The sequence below is a fragment of the Eschrichtius robustus genome, chromosome 10 (genome assembly GCF_028021215.1).
Source record: "Eschrichtius robustus isolate mEscRob2 chromosome 10, mEscRob2.pri, whole genome shotgun sequence".
Classification (NCBI taxonomy): Eukaryota; Metazoa; Chordata; class Mammalia; order Artiodactyla; family Eschrichtiidae; genus Eschrichtius; species Eschrichtius robustus.
Genome location: NC_090833.1, coordinates 69,838,050 through 69,859,319, shown reverse-complemented (window position 1 = coordinate 69,859,319; position 21,270 = coordinate 69,838,050). Strand labels below are relative to the sequence as shown.

Sequence of the window (21,270 nt, the reverse complement as noted above, 5' to 3'; positions counted from 1 at the left end):
AAAGCCCCCTCCCTCCCCCGAGCGTGCTAACTAACGCCAAAGACTTGATTTAACACCCCTTCTCCGGCGGCTGGGGGCTCTAGGCAGTGGCTACATTCCAGCAGTTTTAATCCGTTTTTTATTGTAGGGCGAGAGGAGTTTACACAGGGGCTGGGATGGCTCCCCAGCTGGCCGCTCTCCCTACTCCAGCGCCCCTTCCCCGCCCTTCTCCCTACTTCCCCCCACCCCCCAGCAGGAACCTGTTACTTTAAGCGAGGCGTTCCAGTGTGGCGGTGCGGGCTGCCGGGGTTTCGGGTGGGTGGCCGGTGATTGGCTCTTTCGAGCTCCCCCTGGCTCGCTCGCTCGGCCTCCCCGCCCGCTCCGCCCCGCCCGCGCGCCCTCCCTCCGCCCCGTGAGGCTCGGAGCCCCGGTGTCAGGCGCCACGGCGCATGCTCCGGAATCTCATCCTCTGGCCCTGGAGCTGCTGCTGCTGCTTTTGCTTTTGGGGCTGAGTTTAATAAGCGAGCGAGCGAGCGAGCAAGCGAACGCGGGGGGAAAAAGGCAGAGAATGTCCGCCATCTACCCTCCGCTCCTGGGCGCGCTCTCATTCATAGCAGCCTCTTCATGAATTACAGCTGAGGGGGGCGGGGGAGGGGGGTACCACACAACACCCCAGCAAACCTCCGGGCCCCCAGGCATGGCTAGCTCGGTAAGTACATGCAAAAATAATAATAAAAGACCCCCACCCCCCGCCTTTCCTCCCTCGCCCTGCGCCGCCGCCGCCGCAGCCCAGACAGCGCCAGCGCTCCGCGGTTCCAATTAGAGAAAGGTTGGTACGGCTTGCAGGGAGCTGCTGCCTCTCCCTCAGCCTCCGCTCCCCTCCCTCCCTCCCCCCCCCGGCGCGCGCACACACACACACACACTCACACACTAACACACACTCGCCCCTCCACCCCCCGCGCCTCCCTTCTCGCCTCTCTTTGCAATCGCAAGAAGCGCACTCTCGCTCACACGCGCGCACTCACACACACACTCACACACGGTGGAAGGAGGCGAATAATAACTCAGCCATATTTCAGCTGCCGCCGCCGCCGGGAGCCGCGGGCACAGTCCGGGGACGCGGCGAGCAGCCTCGCCGGCCGCTACGATGGTGCGTTCTCCGCGGCGCGCGAGTGTGAGCCGGAGTGTGCGGGCTGACAGCGGCGGGGCCGCACGCAACTTTGCCCCCGCGCCGGGTTGTGCGCAGTCGGGGCTCGGCGGCTGTCCGCCCGCCGCCCTGCCTTTCTGAATTTCATTTTTGGGGGGAGGTGGGAGGTACTTTGGGGCCACTTTGGCTCTTGGAAGTGTGTTGCGGGGGCTCTCTTAGGCTGGCCTCGCCGATCGCGTGGGGCTTTTCGCTGGGGGGGGGTGCGGGGTACCTTAAGTTATGGACGCCTCGGCGTGTTTTCCTGCGGGCGTGTGTGTGTGCGTGTGTGTGTGTGTGACGACGTCTCACTTTTGTTGTGCACGAACCCCGTGGTAAGAGCACGGGAGTGTGTGCCCATCGGCGGAGGCTGCCTGTAGTTTCCATTCCGCCTGGCACAGCGCTCCACACGCACGCACACACACACGTACACAAAGACTTCCTCGGCGTGTGCCTGTCGCCGCGGCACTTTCGGGGTGGGGGCTCGCCAGAACCCCCCTCGGGGGTCCCAGTTACTTCCCCTCCCACGCCGGGCAGCCGCCCGGGCATCGCCTCCTAATTGTCTCTAATTTGTTTCCGATGCATTCGTTGTCGTGCTTGTAGTGGATGAGCGTGCTCGCCCCTCTTTACGCCCCAACAACCGGACCCCCCTTCCCGATCGGGGGTAACATTCCGTTACAATCCCGGCGGGTGTGGATGCGGGCCCGGGGGCGTGTATTTGGGGGTGTGGGGTGTGCGCGCCCACGCGCGTGAAACGTGGATGCAGAGGGCACCGCCGTTTCCTTTTATGTGCGTTTCAAGAAGGAGGAAAAAAAATGTCAGGCGCAATGTTCAGTGTCGAACGGTCGCCTTCCTGTTGTTCACGGCTGTCTCTCCTCCCCCCTGCCCGCAGTGTGCCGTGCAGGTGAAGCTGGAGCTGGGGCACCGCGCCCAGGTGAGGAAAAAACCCACCGTGGAAGGCTTCACCCACGACTGGATGGTGTTCGTGCGCGGCCCGGAGCACAGTAACATACAGCACTTTGTGGAGAAAGTCGTCTTCCACTTGCACGAAAGCTTTCCTAGGCCAAAAAGAGGTAGGGCTCGAATACAAAAGGAGCTTGATAAAAAATGTCTTTGCTGGAGGAGGAAACAATCGCTTGGCCCGGGCGGTCCCCCTGCCCCTCTCCCCGCCCCCCGCGTCGCGCTCGCTGGCGTAGCTCGGGACCGGGGTGCGCGGCGCCGCGCTGGCCAGGTCCCCGCTCCCGCCCGCGCGCGCGCCACTTCGGCTCCGTGAAAGTCACCGCAGAGAAAGGACTGTCAGGTGTCGAGTGTTTATTCATCCCAAGCCAGCCCTCACCGGTCCTCTGGGGTTAGCCGCGGGTTCTGCGGGGAAGGTGCAATTAGTTGTTGGGTTTGGAGGCGTGGGGAGCGGCGCTGGAGGGAATAAACAGCTTGCGCCTTTTTTTTTTTTTTAAACCTGGAGAAATTGAGATTTACCTGTGTTGTTAGCAGAGGATGCATGGGATGTACTTATTGTTCCGTCTTGAGAAGTCGCCTGTCTTTAAGGTCTTTTCTGCCTTCCTCCCTGTGTATGAGGCTTTAGGTACCAGTTGTCATAGACTTTTCTTTTTGTGGGTTAGCCACCCCGACCTCCCACCGTCAGGATTTATGTTCGGTTTGGGGGGGGGGGCACTTACTGGTCCCTAGCTTCCCGATGGCACTTGGTTGCTCATTCGATTTTGTGCAGCGTTCAGAAGTGTCTGCCCCATGTGATCTGCAGGGAAGAGAGTCCCTGCAAAGGTCGAAGCTAAGTTTCAGAGCAACGGTGTTGTCTTGCCTTCTGCTTCATTCTTTCCTCACCTTGGTTTTTAGCCTTGGTGTCTGGTTTGCATAATTCTGCTCAGCCTCTGCGGTCCCAAACATTTTCCATAAAGGACAGTTTTGAAAAAAGAGGAACAGAGTGTTATTTTGCAAGAAATTTAAAGAGGGTTTGAGAAATCCCCATTTCTGTTCCCTTCAGCCTCTGGAAAGCTACTGTCTGGTTGTTTTAGTTGGATTAGTGGAGGTAACAGTACAAATACAATAAGGTGCTTTGTTTGTGAGCAGGTTTATTTATCTAAGTCGACACAATGGTTAGTAGTTATCTTCCATTTGATCCGTAATCTTTATTGGCATCTAGAACTCCTGCAGTTTCTTAGCTTAACATCATAATAAATCCATTCTGCTTAGAGCTACGTGGAAATTATTGAACATTCAGGGGCTTGAATAAAGAAAGGAGAAATGCTCTGTGCCTTAGAGGTGGCAGAGGTTTATGTTAATGCTTATTTTTGTTTCCAGAGCTCTTGTAATGGGACTTAGGATTGTATGTTTTGCCTATAGTGGTTTGTTTTATAGCTGCTCTTGAAGACTCAAACAGTTGAATTTGATGTGCTTTGCTGGATGGTTAATAAATGAATCCAGCGTCTAAGAGAGGGGTAGGGATATGCATGGTCTATTGGAAATAACATTTAGATTTTGTTAGCATTTTATATCAGAATATAGCCAGAGATATTATACTTAACTTTTCCTCCAAACTGTAATGAAGATGAGTATTGTCAAGTTTCTGTCATTATGTGAGGTTGGGTCTGATGCTTTTTGCGATCTCGCTTTCCCTTTTCCATGTGTCCATAGAGCCACAGCAGAGGAGTTTAAACAAAAGAAACCACCTTCTAAGATCCTTTGTACACACTGTTACAACTACTTGCTGTTATACATTTCAAGATGAAATACCCTTAACAACAACAACAACAACAACAAAAGCAATATTTATTATATTAGGAAAACTAAGCCAGCTGGCCGAAGATGTAGCTCTTAAGATAACTTTGTTTAGGCACCTTAACAATCAACAAATTGGCATTATGAAATTAAAGATGATCAACCTCTCCATATTTCACCACTGTTTCTCTGCTTCAGTGGGTGTGTGTGGTTTCCTTTTATTTCCCATACTTAATGATTTTCTGTCCAGCCTGAGGGTATGTGAGAGTGGTGTCTGTACAGCCCACACCTGGGAGTTTTGTTGCTAGGTGTGGTAAGTGGCTTGATAACACTGATGTCTTCTCAGACGCCTCTAGTGAGAGATGTCTGCTTGTTGGTTGGGCTCTTCAATTTTTATTCTCAACTGTGGAGTTTCTTTATGTAGTCTATAAGCCATTGTTTCAAAATGTTTATTTTTGGATTTTTATTTGTATGTGTGCTTCCCATGATGTGACAAGTCCTGGGAAAAATGCCAGCTTACATAGCCCAGGAGAGACCTTGTCATACTGTAATTACACATGATTCAGATTGCAAGAGAAGGTTTCTCTGTTCATTGGGAATAGTTAGTTGTAAATTAAGGTAACAACAAACATGCCACTTAACCCTGGGACTTATTTTTTGTCTTATAAGGTCTTTCAAAATGATAAGAATAAATACAGAATAAGAATGCCAGGCATTTCTGAGTCTACTTCCATACTTTTTTAAGGTGTTATATTTTTGATATTATGGACTATAAATAGGAGGATTGCAAATGGGAGAAACTGCAAAAATGGTTTTGTGAAAAATCTGAGTTACAACAAATGCACATACTGTAAACTGTAAATGGCTATTAATAATGACAATTTAAATCACTTTCAATATATACGGTAGTTGATAAACAGAAGTGGGCTTAGATCTGAGGATGAACTGCTCAAGCCACAAAAATGGATGAGTTCTTAGTTTCATAAATCTTTGGTTTGGAAAAGCGAATTGATTTTCAGGTTGATTTCCTTTATTTCACAGTAATATTATGAGAACTTGTAGAGGAGGAAATTACAGTAAGTTCAACTTGTTGCCCAGTGAGAATTACGTATACAGTTTCAGAATTGAGCTAATTGGACTTGAATTAATAAGGTTTTACTCTGTCCTAAAGACAGTTTCAATTTAAAACTACTAGCACAAAGTCCTAAAAGAAGATTTTGATGAAATAGTGAAGCCTGGAATAGCCATTAGCCATTACAGAATCGGTAGGTCAAACTATAATGCATTTTAAAACTATCTACTTGCAAAAAAAGACTATATTTTATTTATTAGTATCAAAGATTTATAATAGTCTGATATGACTGAAATGAATAGTCATATTCAAAACATTTCATTTAAAATATTAATGTTTTCATTTTCAGCATGATGTGAATTTGAGTGAACTTTCTTTCCAATTACTGCCATCCTTACTATTGCAGTCTGTTCCATTGACATTTATGATATGAAATCTGTTGCTTATTATTTTCTGTAAGCTAATTTGGCCACTGGTATGATTTGATAGCTTTTTATTTGCAGCGTTAGTTCTTTGAGTGGGCAGATAAAGCATGATAAATTTACACTTATAACTTTCCTTTGATTTAAGTGTTTGAGTCCAGCTTTACTGTGTAGTTCTGATTTGTGTCAAATAGTTTTCCGACATAATTTGAATAACTTTTTATCAGGGTATCTAAAATTTGAGGGGTTACTAGTTGAAAATACGATGTGCACCTGAAGTATTTTCTCTCCTGAGGTATTTAAAAGGTTTATGGACAAAACAAAGATGGGTGACTGTACTGACACATTCAGTGAGTGTTAATGAGATTTGTGTAGAGTTCTGTATGGAATTAAGATGACCAGTGAGAACAGTTTTACAACTTGACATTTTGAAGCAACATAAAGTATAATTCACCAATTAAAAAGCTGAATTGCTGGAGGAAATCTCATGTGCGGTTAGTGAGAATGTAAATTGGGCACGGACATTTTGGAGGGCATTTGGCAAAATCTATTAAGATTTTAAATGTTTATACACATCGACCCAGCAATTTTACTTCTAGGTATTTTCTAACAGATACGGTGTCACAAATCCACAAAGTTACAGCATATTTTTTGTGACTCTATTTTGATAGCAAACATTTGGAAGCAAGCCATAGAAGGGACCTCAATTGGGTACAATTAGATCATGGTAATCTATTAAAAAAGAGGGTAAATCTATTTGTAGATAAAGAAAGATCTTCAAGAGATGGTAGGTAAAATAAGGCAAGTAGCTAAATCACTGTGATCCCATTTAAAAAATGTGTTTATACAGATAAAAAGTATATGTGTGTATGTGTGTAAATAAATAAATTCTGCATGAATGGGCACCAAACTCTTACTAATAGTTTTTTCTTAGGTGGGTGCTATGGTATTGGTGGTGATGAGGTTTTTTTTTTGTAGTGTTTGATTTTTTAAAATAAATGTTAATTCTTTACATTTAAAGCATTCCAATGAGCACTTATTACTTTTTAAGATGAAGAAACAAGAGTAAAGGCCCAATATACACTACTGCCTTTCAGAGAGGGATTACCATGTAGCTCTCTAAAAGTGACCTTGAACTATCTTGGGTAGATATCACTGCACAGTGATAATTAGGGTTAGGAATTTCTATGTAAATTGTATCTATTAATATTGACTATATTCAAAATTAACCAGAAATAGTTTGAACAAATTACTTATTAATTTGTTTAAAGATAACAACCATCAACCTATTAGGTTAGCACATAAATACTATTTTAATGAAAAATTATTTTCTAAAACAAAAAGAAGAGTGAGAAGAGTGGCATCATTTATTTTTGTGTGTGTGCAAATCTCTTTAACATTTTGCTTAATAGAAGACAACTGGGTCTGCTTATGTCTTTTGTATTCAGTCTGTTGTGTTATCACACATCATGTAGCCTCTGGAAAACTCCACTGTACACTCAGGAGAGAATGAGAGTAAAAATGGCAAATAATGTCTTAGAGTTGTTATGAAAATAGCTTTAATTTTGCCAGTTCCTGGAAAAGATTTTGGGCATCCTGGGGTCCCCAGACTTGTACTCGGAGAACCTCTAATATAAAATATTCAACTTACAACCTGGCACAGATAAGCTGCCCTGTTATGTGGAAGCTAATTTTCTTTGTAACCGTTATTATTGTTGCTAATAAAAATACCCATTTCCTGGAAAGAGAAAAGATAAATCTTCCAAGGTATTTGCATGGTTAAATTCCAGTGTAACAATTAGCTAGTGATTTTTTTTCCTAAAAGGAAAATCCAAACTTGGTTTTCCTGGCCATATTTTACAGTTAACATTACTGTCCATTTTATGGTGCAGAAGCCTTTTACATCTATTATTTTAGGTAACCCTCTGTAGAAGTACCTTTGGGAGGTAGATAGGGCAGGGGGATCCGTTGGTTTCATAATTTTTCTTTAAAGATTTTTTGTTCCTTCTCTTTGTTCTTTGAAGTTTCCTTCTAATGGTCTTCCATGGACCAACCTTTAGCTCTTTTCCTGGTCGTCTCTTACAGATGATCCCCACTACTTAACACAGCTTTTACAGTTCTAAGATGTGGAGCTTTTTTTGTTTTTTATCTCTTAGTGACTTAAGTCTTCAAAAGAGAACTTGGAAAGTTTAGATATTTGGGAATGGGGGGGAATTGTTAAACACAATTATAGCAATTATGTAATTGAGCAAGGACTCGATATGTTACTGAACTTACTGGACTTTAATCTTTATTGTCCAGACTTCAGGATACTTTTGATCTCTAAAACAATGTTTCATACTGTCCTAATGGAAATAATACAGAATTCTGTGGGTTTTTTCCCCTTGGTTTTTATACTTTCTTTTTGTTTTTATGTTTTCACTACTCAGTGAAGCAGCTAACATGTAGAAGGAGAGGTTCTCTTGTCTCAGTGATACAAATTAATATTCTTTTAAAACATTTTATTTTGTGTGTGTGTGGCCAGAGTGTCTTTACTTCTTTCTTTTCCTCATAATGTATATTTTAATGCTTTAATATTCTATTCTCTTGTATTTTGTGGTTCTCCTTATTCTTGTTTGTAGTGCTATGTTCACTTTTGGGAATATGATTTGTCTGAAAAGAGTCTTTGCATAAATAATTTCCCACTGATGATATTACAGGTAATTGACAAGTTTTTGTTATTTTATAGATCATAGAAATTGAGAAATTACATTGCACAATTGTACAATTCAGCTTTTATGAAGAATGCAAACATTAATTTTTTTACATGCAAATGAAAATTGTATTTTCTAATTTATACATATGTGTTCACTGTAGAAAAACCAAACCATAGTAATATAAAGAAGGAGTTACCTGAAAATTCTTCATAGATAACCATAATTAATATTTTGGTAGGCATCTTTTTATATTTATGTATACACACAAATATAAATTAACTTTAACATTAATTCATTCAACAAGTGTTTTTTGGAGCTCCTATTATGTGTCTAGAATACTTCTAGGAGTTGGGGATGAAACACAGATGAGCATTCCTACCCACATGGTATGTGGTGGGATATCTTTTTAAAGCTGAATTTGATGGTATCACATTAAATATAGATTTATTTATTTGAACATTTATATTGTTCTTAGTTTTAATTTGTTATGAATAATGCTATGATGAACATCCTTGATATTCATTTTTATGGTTTTTGCAATAATTTCTTTATGTATATAGATTTTACATTTTGATATTCATTACCAAACTTCCCTTCAAAAAGATTGTACCAGTTTATACTTTCCTAGGAGTTGGGAGACTGCCCATTTCCCCACGTGGTTGCCAATACTGGGGATTAAAAGATTTTTTTTTTTTATCTTTGCCAATCTGCTGCATGAAATGATACCTCATTTTTATTTGCATTTATTTGATTAGTAATGCCACATATCTTTACGTGTTTATATATTTACCATTTGCTGTTTGTGATATGCTTGTTTTGTGCCCTTTTTGTATTTCTCAAAAAAAGGGGGGGGGGTATAGGAAAATACAAAGGGAAGAATGATAGAACAAACATTCAAATCCCCACTGCCAAGAATGAACAGATGTTTGCATTTTATCATGTTTGATTCCTTGTTGATTTTTAGGGAATCAAGTATTATAGATGTGGCTCAAGTGTTTAAATATTTCCCAACCTTTTCTTCCAACTCTTCAGCCTTTTTCCTATCTATTTATGTACATTTGCACATTTATGTTGCTACAGGTAGTAGTATATCGTGTCTTAAAATCTTCATGAAGAGTATCATACTGGGTGAATCATTTTTTTCAACTGAGATATAATTCATATACCATAAAATTCACCCCTTTAAAGTGTAAAATTCAGTGTTTTTTTAGTATGTTCATAAGATTGTGCAGAAATTACGATTTAATTCTAGAACATTTCCTTGAGTCAATAATTTTGCATCTTGCTTTTCCCCCCTACTCAATATGTTTTTGAACCTTTTGCCATTTCATCTTTAGAGAGCCAACTCATTCCCTTTAATTTTTTCTGCTTAGTATTTTGTTGTAGGAATATGTTCTATGCTTACTTTTCTGTTCTTCTGTTAAGGACTATATAGGTCATTTTCTGTTCTGTGCAGTGACTGTCTTTGTACTTGTTACCTTGTACAAATGAAAAAGATTTTGGATATAGGCCTAGAATCCCAGTTGTGTGTGTGTTTCCATTTGCATTAGACATTGTCAGATTGCTCCACAAAGTAGTTGTGACAGTTCATACTCTGTCAGGGAATGAGTATCATTTTCTCTACATCTTTGCCAATGTAGGATATTTTAAGATTTGTTATTTTTGATATTAGTTGAAATACGGTGTCTTTTTGTTTTCATTTGCATTTTTCTGCTTCTTCACGGGGTTAAACATTTTCTATATGTTTACTGACCATTTAGATTTCCTCTTTATTGACTTCTTTTTATATCCTTTGTCTTAAAAAAAAAAAAAAAGAAGAAGATTGAGATGTTTGTTTTTTCTTGTCTGTGGGATGTTAATCCTTTGTTATTTGTGTGGAAAACGTCCCATTTTTGTTTCTGTTTCTTGTAGCCTAATGTATGGTATCTTTTTGTCATACATAAGTTTTTAATTTTGTCAAATTGATCTGTTTTATTTTGTTTTCCTGTCTGGTTTTGGGGTTTTGTTGAAGAATATAATTTGTGGGCATGGTAATGTGCTTAACCAATAGGCTTCATATGTGTAGGATACAGTGAAAGGACCGGGGGAGGTGTAAATAGCAGAAAGAGGAGGTCCCTGCCTTCAGTGTGCTTGTGTCTTTCAGAGCTGGAAAGGACACTTGAGATTCTTCATCTTTGTTTACCCTCTCATTTTACTTTTAATCGGAAGCCTAGTAATGTGAAGTGATCTTGTATGTAGACACAATGAGTCAGAAGTATGCTGGTGCAAAGATAACTAGTAATAAATGGTGGTAAATGTTTACTTTTGAAACACTGAGTAATTATTCACTTATATTAGCAGACACATGTTCAGCCATAGCTGCTTTTGTAGACATGATCTAGGACTTAATTAAGTGGTGGTAACCATGGTAGGTACTGTTTAAAAGGAAGAGCTTCTCAAGCTACTTTCAGGCAAAATCAAATTCATTTTATGGATTAATTGAAGGTTTTCCTTTGAGATTAAATCATTAGGAAAAATTGTGATGGAATGGTAGGTATTCCCTGATATGTTGTACCCCCTCCATCATAAGATTGCAGTTCCTTGAAGGATCCAGAACATTGTGTTAAGAAATAATGTTGCGTGACCTAATCCTTTGAACTTAAGTGTGTTAAGTTTGTAGTGACTGAGGCCTGAAGAAGGCCTCAGTTCCGTTTATCATGGAATTTCTAAAAAGATAAGGCTAGCATCTGGGTGTGATTTAGTTGGTATGTAGTAGTTAACGATTAACTTTTTGGATAAAATCAAGGCACCATCATTTTTTTATGAAAGAAAATTATGGGTTATCTTGAACTTAATTCTGAGGGCCATTTATTTAAAATAATGTTCATAAGTGATTATAAAGATCAGTTGAATTTAATTAGTTATTACCCATGTTAGAAGATTGATATTCTCAGAGCCAAATAAATTTTAATATATTTAATTTTGCCAAACATGAATTGTTTTCTTTGTTCCTTTCCAGCAGAAATCATTAGTTGGTTATTTTCCCATCAATACCAGGCCAAATGTTATGTGCATGTATTGATTTTTAAAAGCAAAATATACATTGACAATTTCCTAAAATATTAATATAATAACAGTGGCCTAGACAGTAGAGAGATTTACTTTCCTCTTAATGTTTCTGGATATAAATTTAGTCTGCATGATGCCTTTAATTTTTACAGATAGGTTTTATGCTCTCCTTCCCCTTTCCTCTCAGGGTGGTGTTGGGGAAGATTAACGTCACATTATTCCAGGTGTCTATTTATTTTGGTAAGCATTTATAACATTTTGAGTGTTTAAAAACAAGGTTCATTGTAGACTTCATGTCATCCATACCTTTTACCCGAAATACTCCATTCATACGAGTTGCTGCATAATGAAAGCTTTCTTTGTGTTGAAGAAGTATTCTTCTATTTTACACAATGTTTTTTTTCGTTTGAGTTCTCTCCTTGTTCCTATAATATAAGCAGCTGTTTTGTACTGACTGTTATTGAAAAACAGAGAGTCAGGCTATTGGGATTTGGTTGCTTTTAGTGGGATAGGTTATGCAAAATGTTGACATAGCGCCAGATTGTCTTGTCAGAGATGCTTGTTTTATGACTTTTCCTACCTGTGTCCACAAGTAGCACAGAGCAGTGGGCAGCTACTTTCCTCATCCTATGGAGCACCAGGCACGCATTACATGTTTCAGCCAGTCCAGCGCTCACCTCTCCTTGTGTATGTATCTGTTGTTCCTGCTGTGTTGCATTAGAGTTACACATCCAAGGAGATGGGACATATATTATCACTGTGGATAGTACTCATACCTTTCATCAATGTAGTCTATAGACATTAGACTTTTTGGGCAAAAATATAACATCAAAGAGGATATCACAAGTCAGAAAGAGTTTGAGAATCTTGATTTAAGCATCCCCTTTTCTAAATGATAAATTATTACTCTGTGTTCTGAAACTTATTTCTTCTGTACCTCTAATAACTGGCTTTGTGTAAACAGAACCACCACTTGAATTCAGCAGGAAACATTGTGTCCGCTGAGAATCACATTTTCTAGAACGGGTTTTAGCTTATTAGTTATAGGCAAAAATGAATTTTTCTCCTCTTCTATCTTTTCTCCCTTATACTTTCTTACCTACTCCAAGTGCTTGTTTAAAAGCTGGACACAAATTTGAGCAACTTGGCCAGGTCTATCATTTTTTTACTACTTAATCCATGAAATACAACTAGCCTTTTACCTTTAAAAATAGGAGTCAGATGTATTCCAGTAACGGGTAGGAGCAGTATTTAGCAGGGCAGCAGGAAAGGCCCTGGCCTGGGAGGTAAAAGGGATGTGTTTGGACTGAGTAAAGCTCTGTGTTTGGGCTTTTCCAGCTCTGAAGTATTATTTTTCCTTAGTTTTTAAAAAAGGATAAATTCTGAGTGTGTCATTGATCTAGTGTTTTTATAATGATGAAATAACTACCACTTATTACATATCAACTGTATATTGGTTATCATGTTAGGCAATAGGCATGTGCTCATGTGTTTAATTGCTCACTTTTCATAAACGTAGTAATTTGGAGAATGATTTTTTGAAAAAAAAAAACAAAATGTTGATATGAATTTCAGTATATTGGAATTTTACCATTTAAATGGTGTGTGAACAGTGGAATGGGTAAAAGACTTGTTGAATATCAGAGAAATAGAAGATAGCATGGGTAATTCACCAAGTAGGTGGTTAAGTTTTGGTTATGAAAAGTTACTTTCTGACTATATTGGTGCCGTTTATATCAACTATCAACTACTTCTTGTAGGTTGGGGCAGTCCAAGAACTCATGAGACTCTGTGTTTATTTGAAACTTCTCCTTCAAATGTGGCTCTTGACCAGGTCATTAGATCGCTGGGTTTTTTTCTTGAAAGTTGACTGACTTTTTTTTTTTTTAATTTCATATAACATAGGCCAGACCTTGAAATTTTGTCACTTGTTTTGCTTTTTTGAAGTATCATGTTTCAGATAACTATTAGTGTTTCTATTATCAATAGAATAATAACTAGGGACTTGGGCTTACATTATCATGTGAACAGGTTAGAAGAAAGTATGTCAAATCTTTGATCACTCAACATACTTGCAGGGTTTTCTGTTTAATAATTCAGATGCTTAATTGAAGTTGCCTTGAAAAGCAAGTACTCTTTCAGTCTTTACTTGCAGCATGCTGCATAACTTTTAGGTTAAAGAAAGATAATTCTTGTTATCATTACAACTTGTTAAAGGGAATTGTCAAGTGACTGACTAGAGCCAACGATTTAACTTATACAAAAATACACAAATGCAAACATTTTAAAGAGAGCAGCAAATAAATGAGAATATACTTATGTTGTAAAGGCTACACAGTAGTTTGTAGTTAATGCTACTTAATATCTTTCTGTGGAATCTCTTTTTTTGATTTATCATGATCATTAATTTTAGCAGGATTTAGTCCATTTTCTTTATACCAGGATGTTCAAAGTTGTTCATCTTTACCCACATTTGGAGAATTGTATGACAGATAAAAATACATCAGTGAAAAGATGGGAAGAAAATACTTCGCACAGTGTTACAGAAGTTATCTCTGGGAGGTGGGATGTCAGGAAATTCTTGTCATCAGTAAAATTTGTTGGATTTTTCAAGCTTTCTTGAATGCTACATATTACTTATGTGAAAGTTAAACTAGATACTTAAATGTACATAAGGATGTGTTTATAATAAGCTTTTTAGTTTTTTAAAAATGTAATCTCATTTGGAACATAAACAGGAATGTCTTCCCCAAGGAACATTTTCACATTTTGTTATTTGAAATTTAACCACCATGTCATTCTTAGTGTTTTCTTTTAATATTACTATGAATATATGCATAAATATTTCATAAGTTGATTGTAAGTAACCTTTAAAGAGAAGGATGTAAATCATGTTACCTTTCTTAACAATTAATGTTGTGTTAAGGTGTAAAATTAATCAGATTAACCTGATTTATACGTCCATGCCACACAAAAATTTTTGTTTGTAACAGAAAGACAACTGTGTTTAATATTTCAGTACAGCATACATTTTTGGAGTACTTAGGAATGTTTTGAGAAGTTTTGACCTTTCTTACCTGTGGAGTTTTGATAAGTATGACTTTGTTGATTAATATGTTTATCTTGATGTGTAGTGGTAGAAAAATTTCCGGAGCCTACATCTGACTTTAAAAATTGTCTACAAATGAAAGGACCCTCATTATGTTTAGATATATGGCGATAGTGTTAGGAATAAATGGGGTCTATAGTTGGAAATAAAGATCCACTTCTAGCTTGTGAGTCTTTGTATATAATTTGGAAGTTAAACATTAAATTTTGAGAAAAAGTTCAAAAATAACTACCAAAACCAAGGCAAAAATAATGTTTGGGGCAGGGAAATAAGTAGTCCTTTTTGGATGGAGAATTGATGCATAATTGCATAAACACATACTATTTAGTATTAAAGTGGTTTCAATACTGTTTTATATATAGGCTACAAAAATAACTGAAAGTTAAAACATGAAATTACATTTTAATTTTCATTTTTTTATATACAATGCAGATAGATTGATATGAATATTCCTTAAACACAATTAAAAGAAATAATTTCTGCAAAATGAGGGAGTTAATTTTAGTTGTCTTAAAAGGTCTCTTTGCAATCTAAAGTTTATCTGATTAAGTCCATTATATTATGATTAATGGGAAAACATCTGTCTTTATTTTAACATTAAGAAATAAGCATTACAAGTGTACTATGCTCAGATGCATAGCAAAACTATATGTCAAATAAAAACAAATCTGTTTTCCCTTTAGCATTAGATGCTTTTGCAAAATTCATAAACTATAGTTAGCCAGATTAATTCTGCCTTAGAATATAAAGTATAAAAATTGATGTTTGTAATCTGAGCATTTCTTTATTTGCTACTTGAATAAGGTTGCCACTTTAGTTCTGTTGGGTAGCATTTGAAATAACATTATATTTCATGGGCTTTAATTTAGTTCTGCTGATAAATTTTTACTTAACTGTTTCTATTCCTTTTGAGAATGGTAAATGGGATTCATAGTCGCCTGGCTTTCTTTCTTCAGGATTAAGGTGTATATGAGAATGAGGAAAATATACTCTTCGGCACCTTGATTACAACTCACCATATTTGCTTGCTGTTGTTCTTATTAAATTAACTTATGTAGATGTCTTAACTGCAGATATAGAAAATAAAGTAATTGTTTTAAAACCTGTTTTAAACGAATACTCAGGGGACCAAGCTGAAGACTTGAGAGTTTGAACAATATGAAGACTTGGTTAGAATATTGCAGATTGTTAGAGCTTCCCAATTTGGCACTAAATTAAATAAATATACTCATAGAATTTTATTATAGGACAGACAAAGCTGTGGTCGACCAAGATAATGTGTAACTGGCTCTTATTTGGAGCATATAGAGTGGGAGCATATTTTGCAGTGAAAGGGGAACTAAAGGACAAGGTGTTCTCTACTTGTAAAGACCTCAGAGTTTTCTTTATGTTATTGTAGAAAGACATTATTTTTGCTTTGGCGTGCTTAAAACTAAAGGGCAAATGATCCAAAAGAATAATCTTGAAATTCAATAGCAAGAAAACTACTTGACATTGTGGGCTGGAGGCCAGCAAACGTGTTGCTTTCATTGAATGCGTGGGAAATGGGGCAGGCCTGGCATTTAAAGAGACAGGGTGCAGTACCCTAGAAAAGAAAAGCCCTCCTGTATGATTTGCTTACATGGAGGAAAAAAATAGACTTAAAGTTTTCTCTGAGGGATCTTTATTGGATCAACTATTGAAGGCATTGAAAGACACTGAGTGAATTTTTCCCGACTCCACCTCCCATCTCCCTAGCCATCTTCTCTTGTCTGAAATTGGTGCCGAGTAAAACTGTTTATAGCAGAGGAGAAGCAGCTTTTCAAATAAAAGTACTTTCTAGCCTGTTCAAATGGAGGATAATGTAATTCTCTCTGAGACTGAGCACTTATTACTTTGTTTATGTAGCTGTTTAAAAAGGGGGTGCCTGGCATGAGGAAGGGGGGGGTACCGTAGGAACCTCTGCTTTAGAAATGACTGTTTTTTCTGTGTCTGAGTTTTCCTCCCCATCCACTCATGAATCCCCCTTCTCCCCCTCCCCCCGCCTCCCACAATCCCTCAATAAAATAGTATTTAAAAGACTTGAATCACCAGTCCTGTGTAGCAGCTTCTTGCTGGAGGCAGTAATGTTGTACTGTTTTCAATGGGTGGTCTGGAATCTCCATGGGAGATTTTTACAGGCAGCGGGCTCCAAGACCCACTAAGTGTGTTATATTGAACGTAACCCGTTAAGTTCCCGAGCCATCGAAAACATACAGAGATAGTTTTACATTATTGAAGTCCCATCGTTAATTACTTGCAAACCAATTTATTTGATTTTATTTGAAGAATTTATGGCTTAAATCCCTGAAAGTGACTCATATTAACCCAGTATTTGAGGTTTACTTTTTTTTTTTTTTTTAAATTTAAGAATCTTGTTTTCTATAGCTTAGACCTTTTTTTTTTTTTTTTTAATAGCTACTTTATTTATTTATTTATTTATTTATAGCTGTGTTGGGTCTTCGTTTCGTGCGAGGGCTTTCTCCAGTTGCGGCAAGCGGGGGCCACTCTTCATCGCGGTGCGCGGGCCTCTCACTCTCGCGGCCCCTCCCGTTGCGGGGCACAGGCTCCAGACGCGCAGGCTCAGCAGTTGTGGCTCACACCCAGTCGCTCCGCGGCACGTGGGATCCTCCCAGACCAGGGCCCGAACCCGCGCTCCCTGCATTAGCAGGCAGACTCCCAACCACTGCGCCACCAGGGAAGCCCTGAGGTTTACTTTTTAAAACAAGTAAGACATTCATATATATGTCAATTCAGGAGTACTCATTTGTGTGTATATTTTATTTTTATTTTATTATTATTTTTTTAAAAGGTGGTATCAGTTTTTAAAAACAATTTATTTAATTTATTTTTGGCTGCATTTGGTCTTCGTTGCTGCGCGCGGGCTACTCTTTGCTGCGGTGCACGGGCTTCTCATTGCAGTGGCTTCTCTTGTCGTGGAGCACAGGCTGTAAGTGCGCGGGCTTCAGTAGTTGTGGCACGTGGGCTCAGTAGTTGTGGCTCGCGGGCTCTGGAGCGCAGGTTCAGTAGTTGTGGCGCACGAGCTTAGTTGCTCTGCGGCATGTGGGATCTTCCCAGACCAGGGCTCGAATCCGTGTCCCCTGCATTGGCAGGTGGTTCTTAACCACTGTGCCACCAGGGAAGCCCTGTGTGTATATTTTAGTTCATAGATGTTTTTTGTTTGTTTTAATTCTCCTCCTTTAGGGAACCAACACCTAGTAGTCATTTTCAAATGTTAAATAATTGAAGCCATATTTCTCCTAATTGAGATAGTGTACAATGATAGGATCTGTTATAATCAGAAAGTATATCAGGTATTTTTATAATCATTATCTCTTAGCTGTGGCATGTAGCATAAATATATATAAGCCTAAAATTTAACTAAAATTGCTTTGGGTCAAACCTTTGTAGAAGCACACAGGATTGGAATTATATCTTAAATACTGGATTAAGATTGCTTTTTAGAAAAAAATTGTTTTTTATGCAAACTTAAATAAAACAATACACTTACTTATACACTGTAAATATTGAAATGGGGAATGCTGCAGTCATGCCTGTTCCTACATAATTTAGTTTAAAATTACTTTGGAGTTTCTCGTGTGACCCTGTGGTTATTAACCAGAGTGATAACATAACTTTGTTGGGTCACTGATTTGATTACTTTGTTTCCCTTATTCACATTCTTCACAAAATTAGTTTATGGAAAATGTTGAATTTCTATTTAAAATAAATATCTGTAAGTCCTGATTAGTTAGAAGTCTGAAATACCTGTTTTCCATAGGCTACATAGAGAAGAATTTAGGAGTAGGCATCTCGGATATATTGATAATAAATGAATGATGATATATGATGAGAGAGCATTTTTGTTTGTTTTAAACAACGTCAGTAGTTTTAGGTGGAAAATTGTAATCCTTAAGGAATTGAGTTTGTTTCTTTTATAAAAATTAATATAAACTTGTTTTAGGTCATATAAAAATGGTATGAATTCTGCAGTCTTCACTGATAGAATCAAAGCTCTGTGGCTCAACAGTTTATAGCAATGACTAAATGTTTGCCTTTTCTTTTTTAGTTCAGTACTGGTCCTTGAATAGCTAAAAAGTTTTCCAGTAGTTTTTACAAGTGGCTTTAAAGAAGTGATAGCCATCTGAAGTTTATCTTGTGTAGCCAGTATTTAAAAGTTATTAAGGTTGTCTACACACAAAAAAGGAACAGCTCTTATGGCTATACATGTGAATAAAAGTTAAAAGTTGGTAAAATTAGCTTGTCAAGTAAACTTGACTGAGGAATAATTTTGTTTTCATTATCCATTCCTCTGGCTGAAAATGAAATAGAAACGATCTGGTTACTAAAGACCAGTGCTGTATTGGATCACTTCCTTGAGCTTTTGCTATGATCGTTAAAGGCAAAGTTAGACAGCTGCTGTAGATTTTGCCTGTGGCCTCACAAAAGAAATTGTTTAACCCTGTTAGTTTCAGACACTATCATTTCTACTTTGCAGATACACTTACTATGTTAGATATAAATGATATACTTGCTGTGTTAGATATGGATCTCTATGATTATGATTTGAACTTCTGAATTATAGGAAGGTGGTGTAGCAGAAAATGAGTAATTTTAGCACTCTACTACAAAAACAGTTTCATGTCTTGGAATGTGACAAAGCTCAACATTTTTGCTTATATTCAGACAGATTTAAAAACTTCAACTTCTACTTTTCAAAGTTAGACTTTGCATTTGTATCTGAAGACCTCTAGGGAATTCTGAAAATTGTGAAAGTTGACTTTGACTTATACTCCATTATAATTGGATATTTAGATGTCCTTTTTGGGGCTTGAAGTTCAGAGGAACTACTAAGTCATTGACTTTAAAATCTCATTTTGGGTAAGTGTAAAATTAGAACAAGGCCATGTACTCCTGAAATTGATGTCATAATGTTAAAAATCCCAACGATGTTGGGTTCCTTTTGTATAATGCATTTGCATTATTACTATAGGTTTAAAGGGCAGGGAAATACTTTATTGTTCAAGCTGAAGAGGGCAAGATTTTGAAACCTACTGCTATGTGATTAAATCAGTGTGTTTGCCCTGAGGCTTCAGCCATTCACTCTGAATTCATAGTCTAAAATTTTGGATTCCTTCTCTGTTTGAAAAATAATACTTCTTGAAAATTTTAGGACTGCCTTTTCCCACTCACATGAAAAAGGGCAAATTATCAGGGTTAAGATTTTCATGCAATCAAGACTGCAGGTACATTTCAGAATTTTAAAGAGAAAGTTCACAGCCATTTTACATAAAATTTTACTGGGCTTTTCATTAATCTAGAATAACTGGTCTTATAAGTACTTTATCAGTGAAAACTGCTCAGCATGTAAAACGAGGAGCAGAAGAGCACAAAGGCTTCCTGCAAATTAAGGGCACAATGAGTACTAACGGACTTTCCAGCCATCTCCAGCTGTGAGATTATTATAGTTTTTGCAAACCCTTTTCTCTCAAAACTAAATCAAGAATGGTAGAGTCCTGATAAAAAGAAGTGTAGAAAAGCCTAACTAATCCTTAGATGAGTTACTTCAAACGTGCCAAAATAGAATAAAATCAGTTAATAGCATGGATTAAAGGTTACTTTTAATGCATTTTTATCACTCACATTGAGAATTTTGTTGTATGTTGATGCATTTGGCCTGGGTTAAAAAAAAATTCAGAGGGAAAAATATAATTAAATGTGAGAGATTACACCATCACGTTGTTATGAGGAAATTTAGTACCAATGTTAGGTGCCAGATTTGACCTACGAGATAAAAGCTGTGTACTTGAGATCAGAGATGTAAACAGGTGGCTCTAATTTTGAGTGGTAAGTTTTCCGGTTATAGTGAGAAGGCTCATCTATGTACTACTAAGAGTTGATTTATTATGTAGATTTAAAAAAACAACATGGCTCTCTGTCTTTGGAGAAATATGTACAAGTGGTTCCCTGGATGAGAACGTGGAAGGGTGCTGAAATCAGATCTGGATTAATATTTTAAAAGTGCTTGATTCTTACAAGTGGTAAAGAGAAAAAGAAGTAAGAGGCAGGTTTTGGGTACAGAGGTAGTCTTTACTATTTATGCAACATATGAAATGATCTCCTTTCATATACACAGGGAGACTATCGTCTATACTTTTAATTCAGAATCACATGTTTGCCAACTGCTTATTCTGTGAAATACTTTTCCCACTTAACTGGCATATTATGATAGAGCTGCTAAAAATACTGGGTTAAGGAAAAACTGATTTGGCATGCTGCCACTGGTAGGAAGAATTTAAAAAAAAGTAATGTCTTCTCTTTTTGGTGCAGATATATAGGTATAGGTATGAGTGTGTGTGTATGTATGTGTGTTTGTATCAACCTTAATACAATTTTATTATATGAACCTGAGTAGTGGGAGATTTTATAATCATGTCACATTTGCCACTCCTCTAAGATGCCCAATTGTAAGTTTCTCTAATGGAACTTAGCATTTATTTCCTTGTAATAGACGTGTGTACTGTTTTTGCTGTGGCTTAATAGGAAATAGGCTGACTGGTACTCCAAGCACATGTGTGTGCTATGTATATTAGGTATTTGTATCTGCCATCCCACTTATAATTGTAGTGACTTTTCATAAGCCATGTGATAATAAAGTCCTTTTAATTTGTAGTCAAAACATACAATCTCCCATAAAGTTCCTCTACTTGATATTCTGACCAGATTTAACCTTATACAAAGAGCTTCCAGCTTGAATGCATTTTGCAACATTGAATAAATACTGCGCTGTATAGTTATTTATGTGCTCAAGAAGTTGAACTTTTCGTTCCAGCCCAGTGTGTTCCCATGGGATATGTTATTATAGTAAATCAGAAAATTTCTCTGAAAGCAAAGTAATTCTTAATTTTTGGAGGCTTGAAAGTGGGGAAATGCCCTACGCATGAGGGGGAAGAAATTCTAGTTGACTCTCATCGCTAAAAAATAATTCAGAGGACTTGGCCATCTTACAT

The 21,270-nt window shown here is 38.0% G+C and overlaps 1 protein-coding gene across 3 annotated transcripts in view; it reads left to right on the top strand.

The window, feature by feature from the left end:
* The first annotated feature begins 496 nt into the window (after positions 1 to 496).
* Positions 497 to 21,270, top strand: part of MLLT3 (MLLT3 super elongation complex subunit) — a 254,259-nt gene continuing 233,485 nt past the window's right edge. For 2 of the 3 annotated variants that reach the window (XM_068552314.1, XM_068552312.1), the window contains exons 1-2: positions 497 to 688; positions 2,055 to 2,235. In XM_068552314.1, the coding sequence (XP_068408415.1) occupies positions 677 to 688; positions 2,055 to 2,235 (193 nt within the window). In that variant the 5' untranslated portion in view covers positions 497 to 676. Of the gene's footprint in view, positions 689 to 1,009; positions 1,130 to 2,054; positions 2,236 to 21,270 lie in introns of those variants that run through there. The other variant, XM_068552313.1, reaches the window with a different exon arrangement.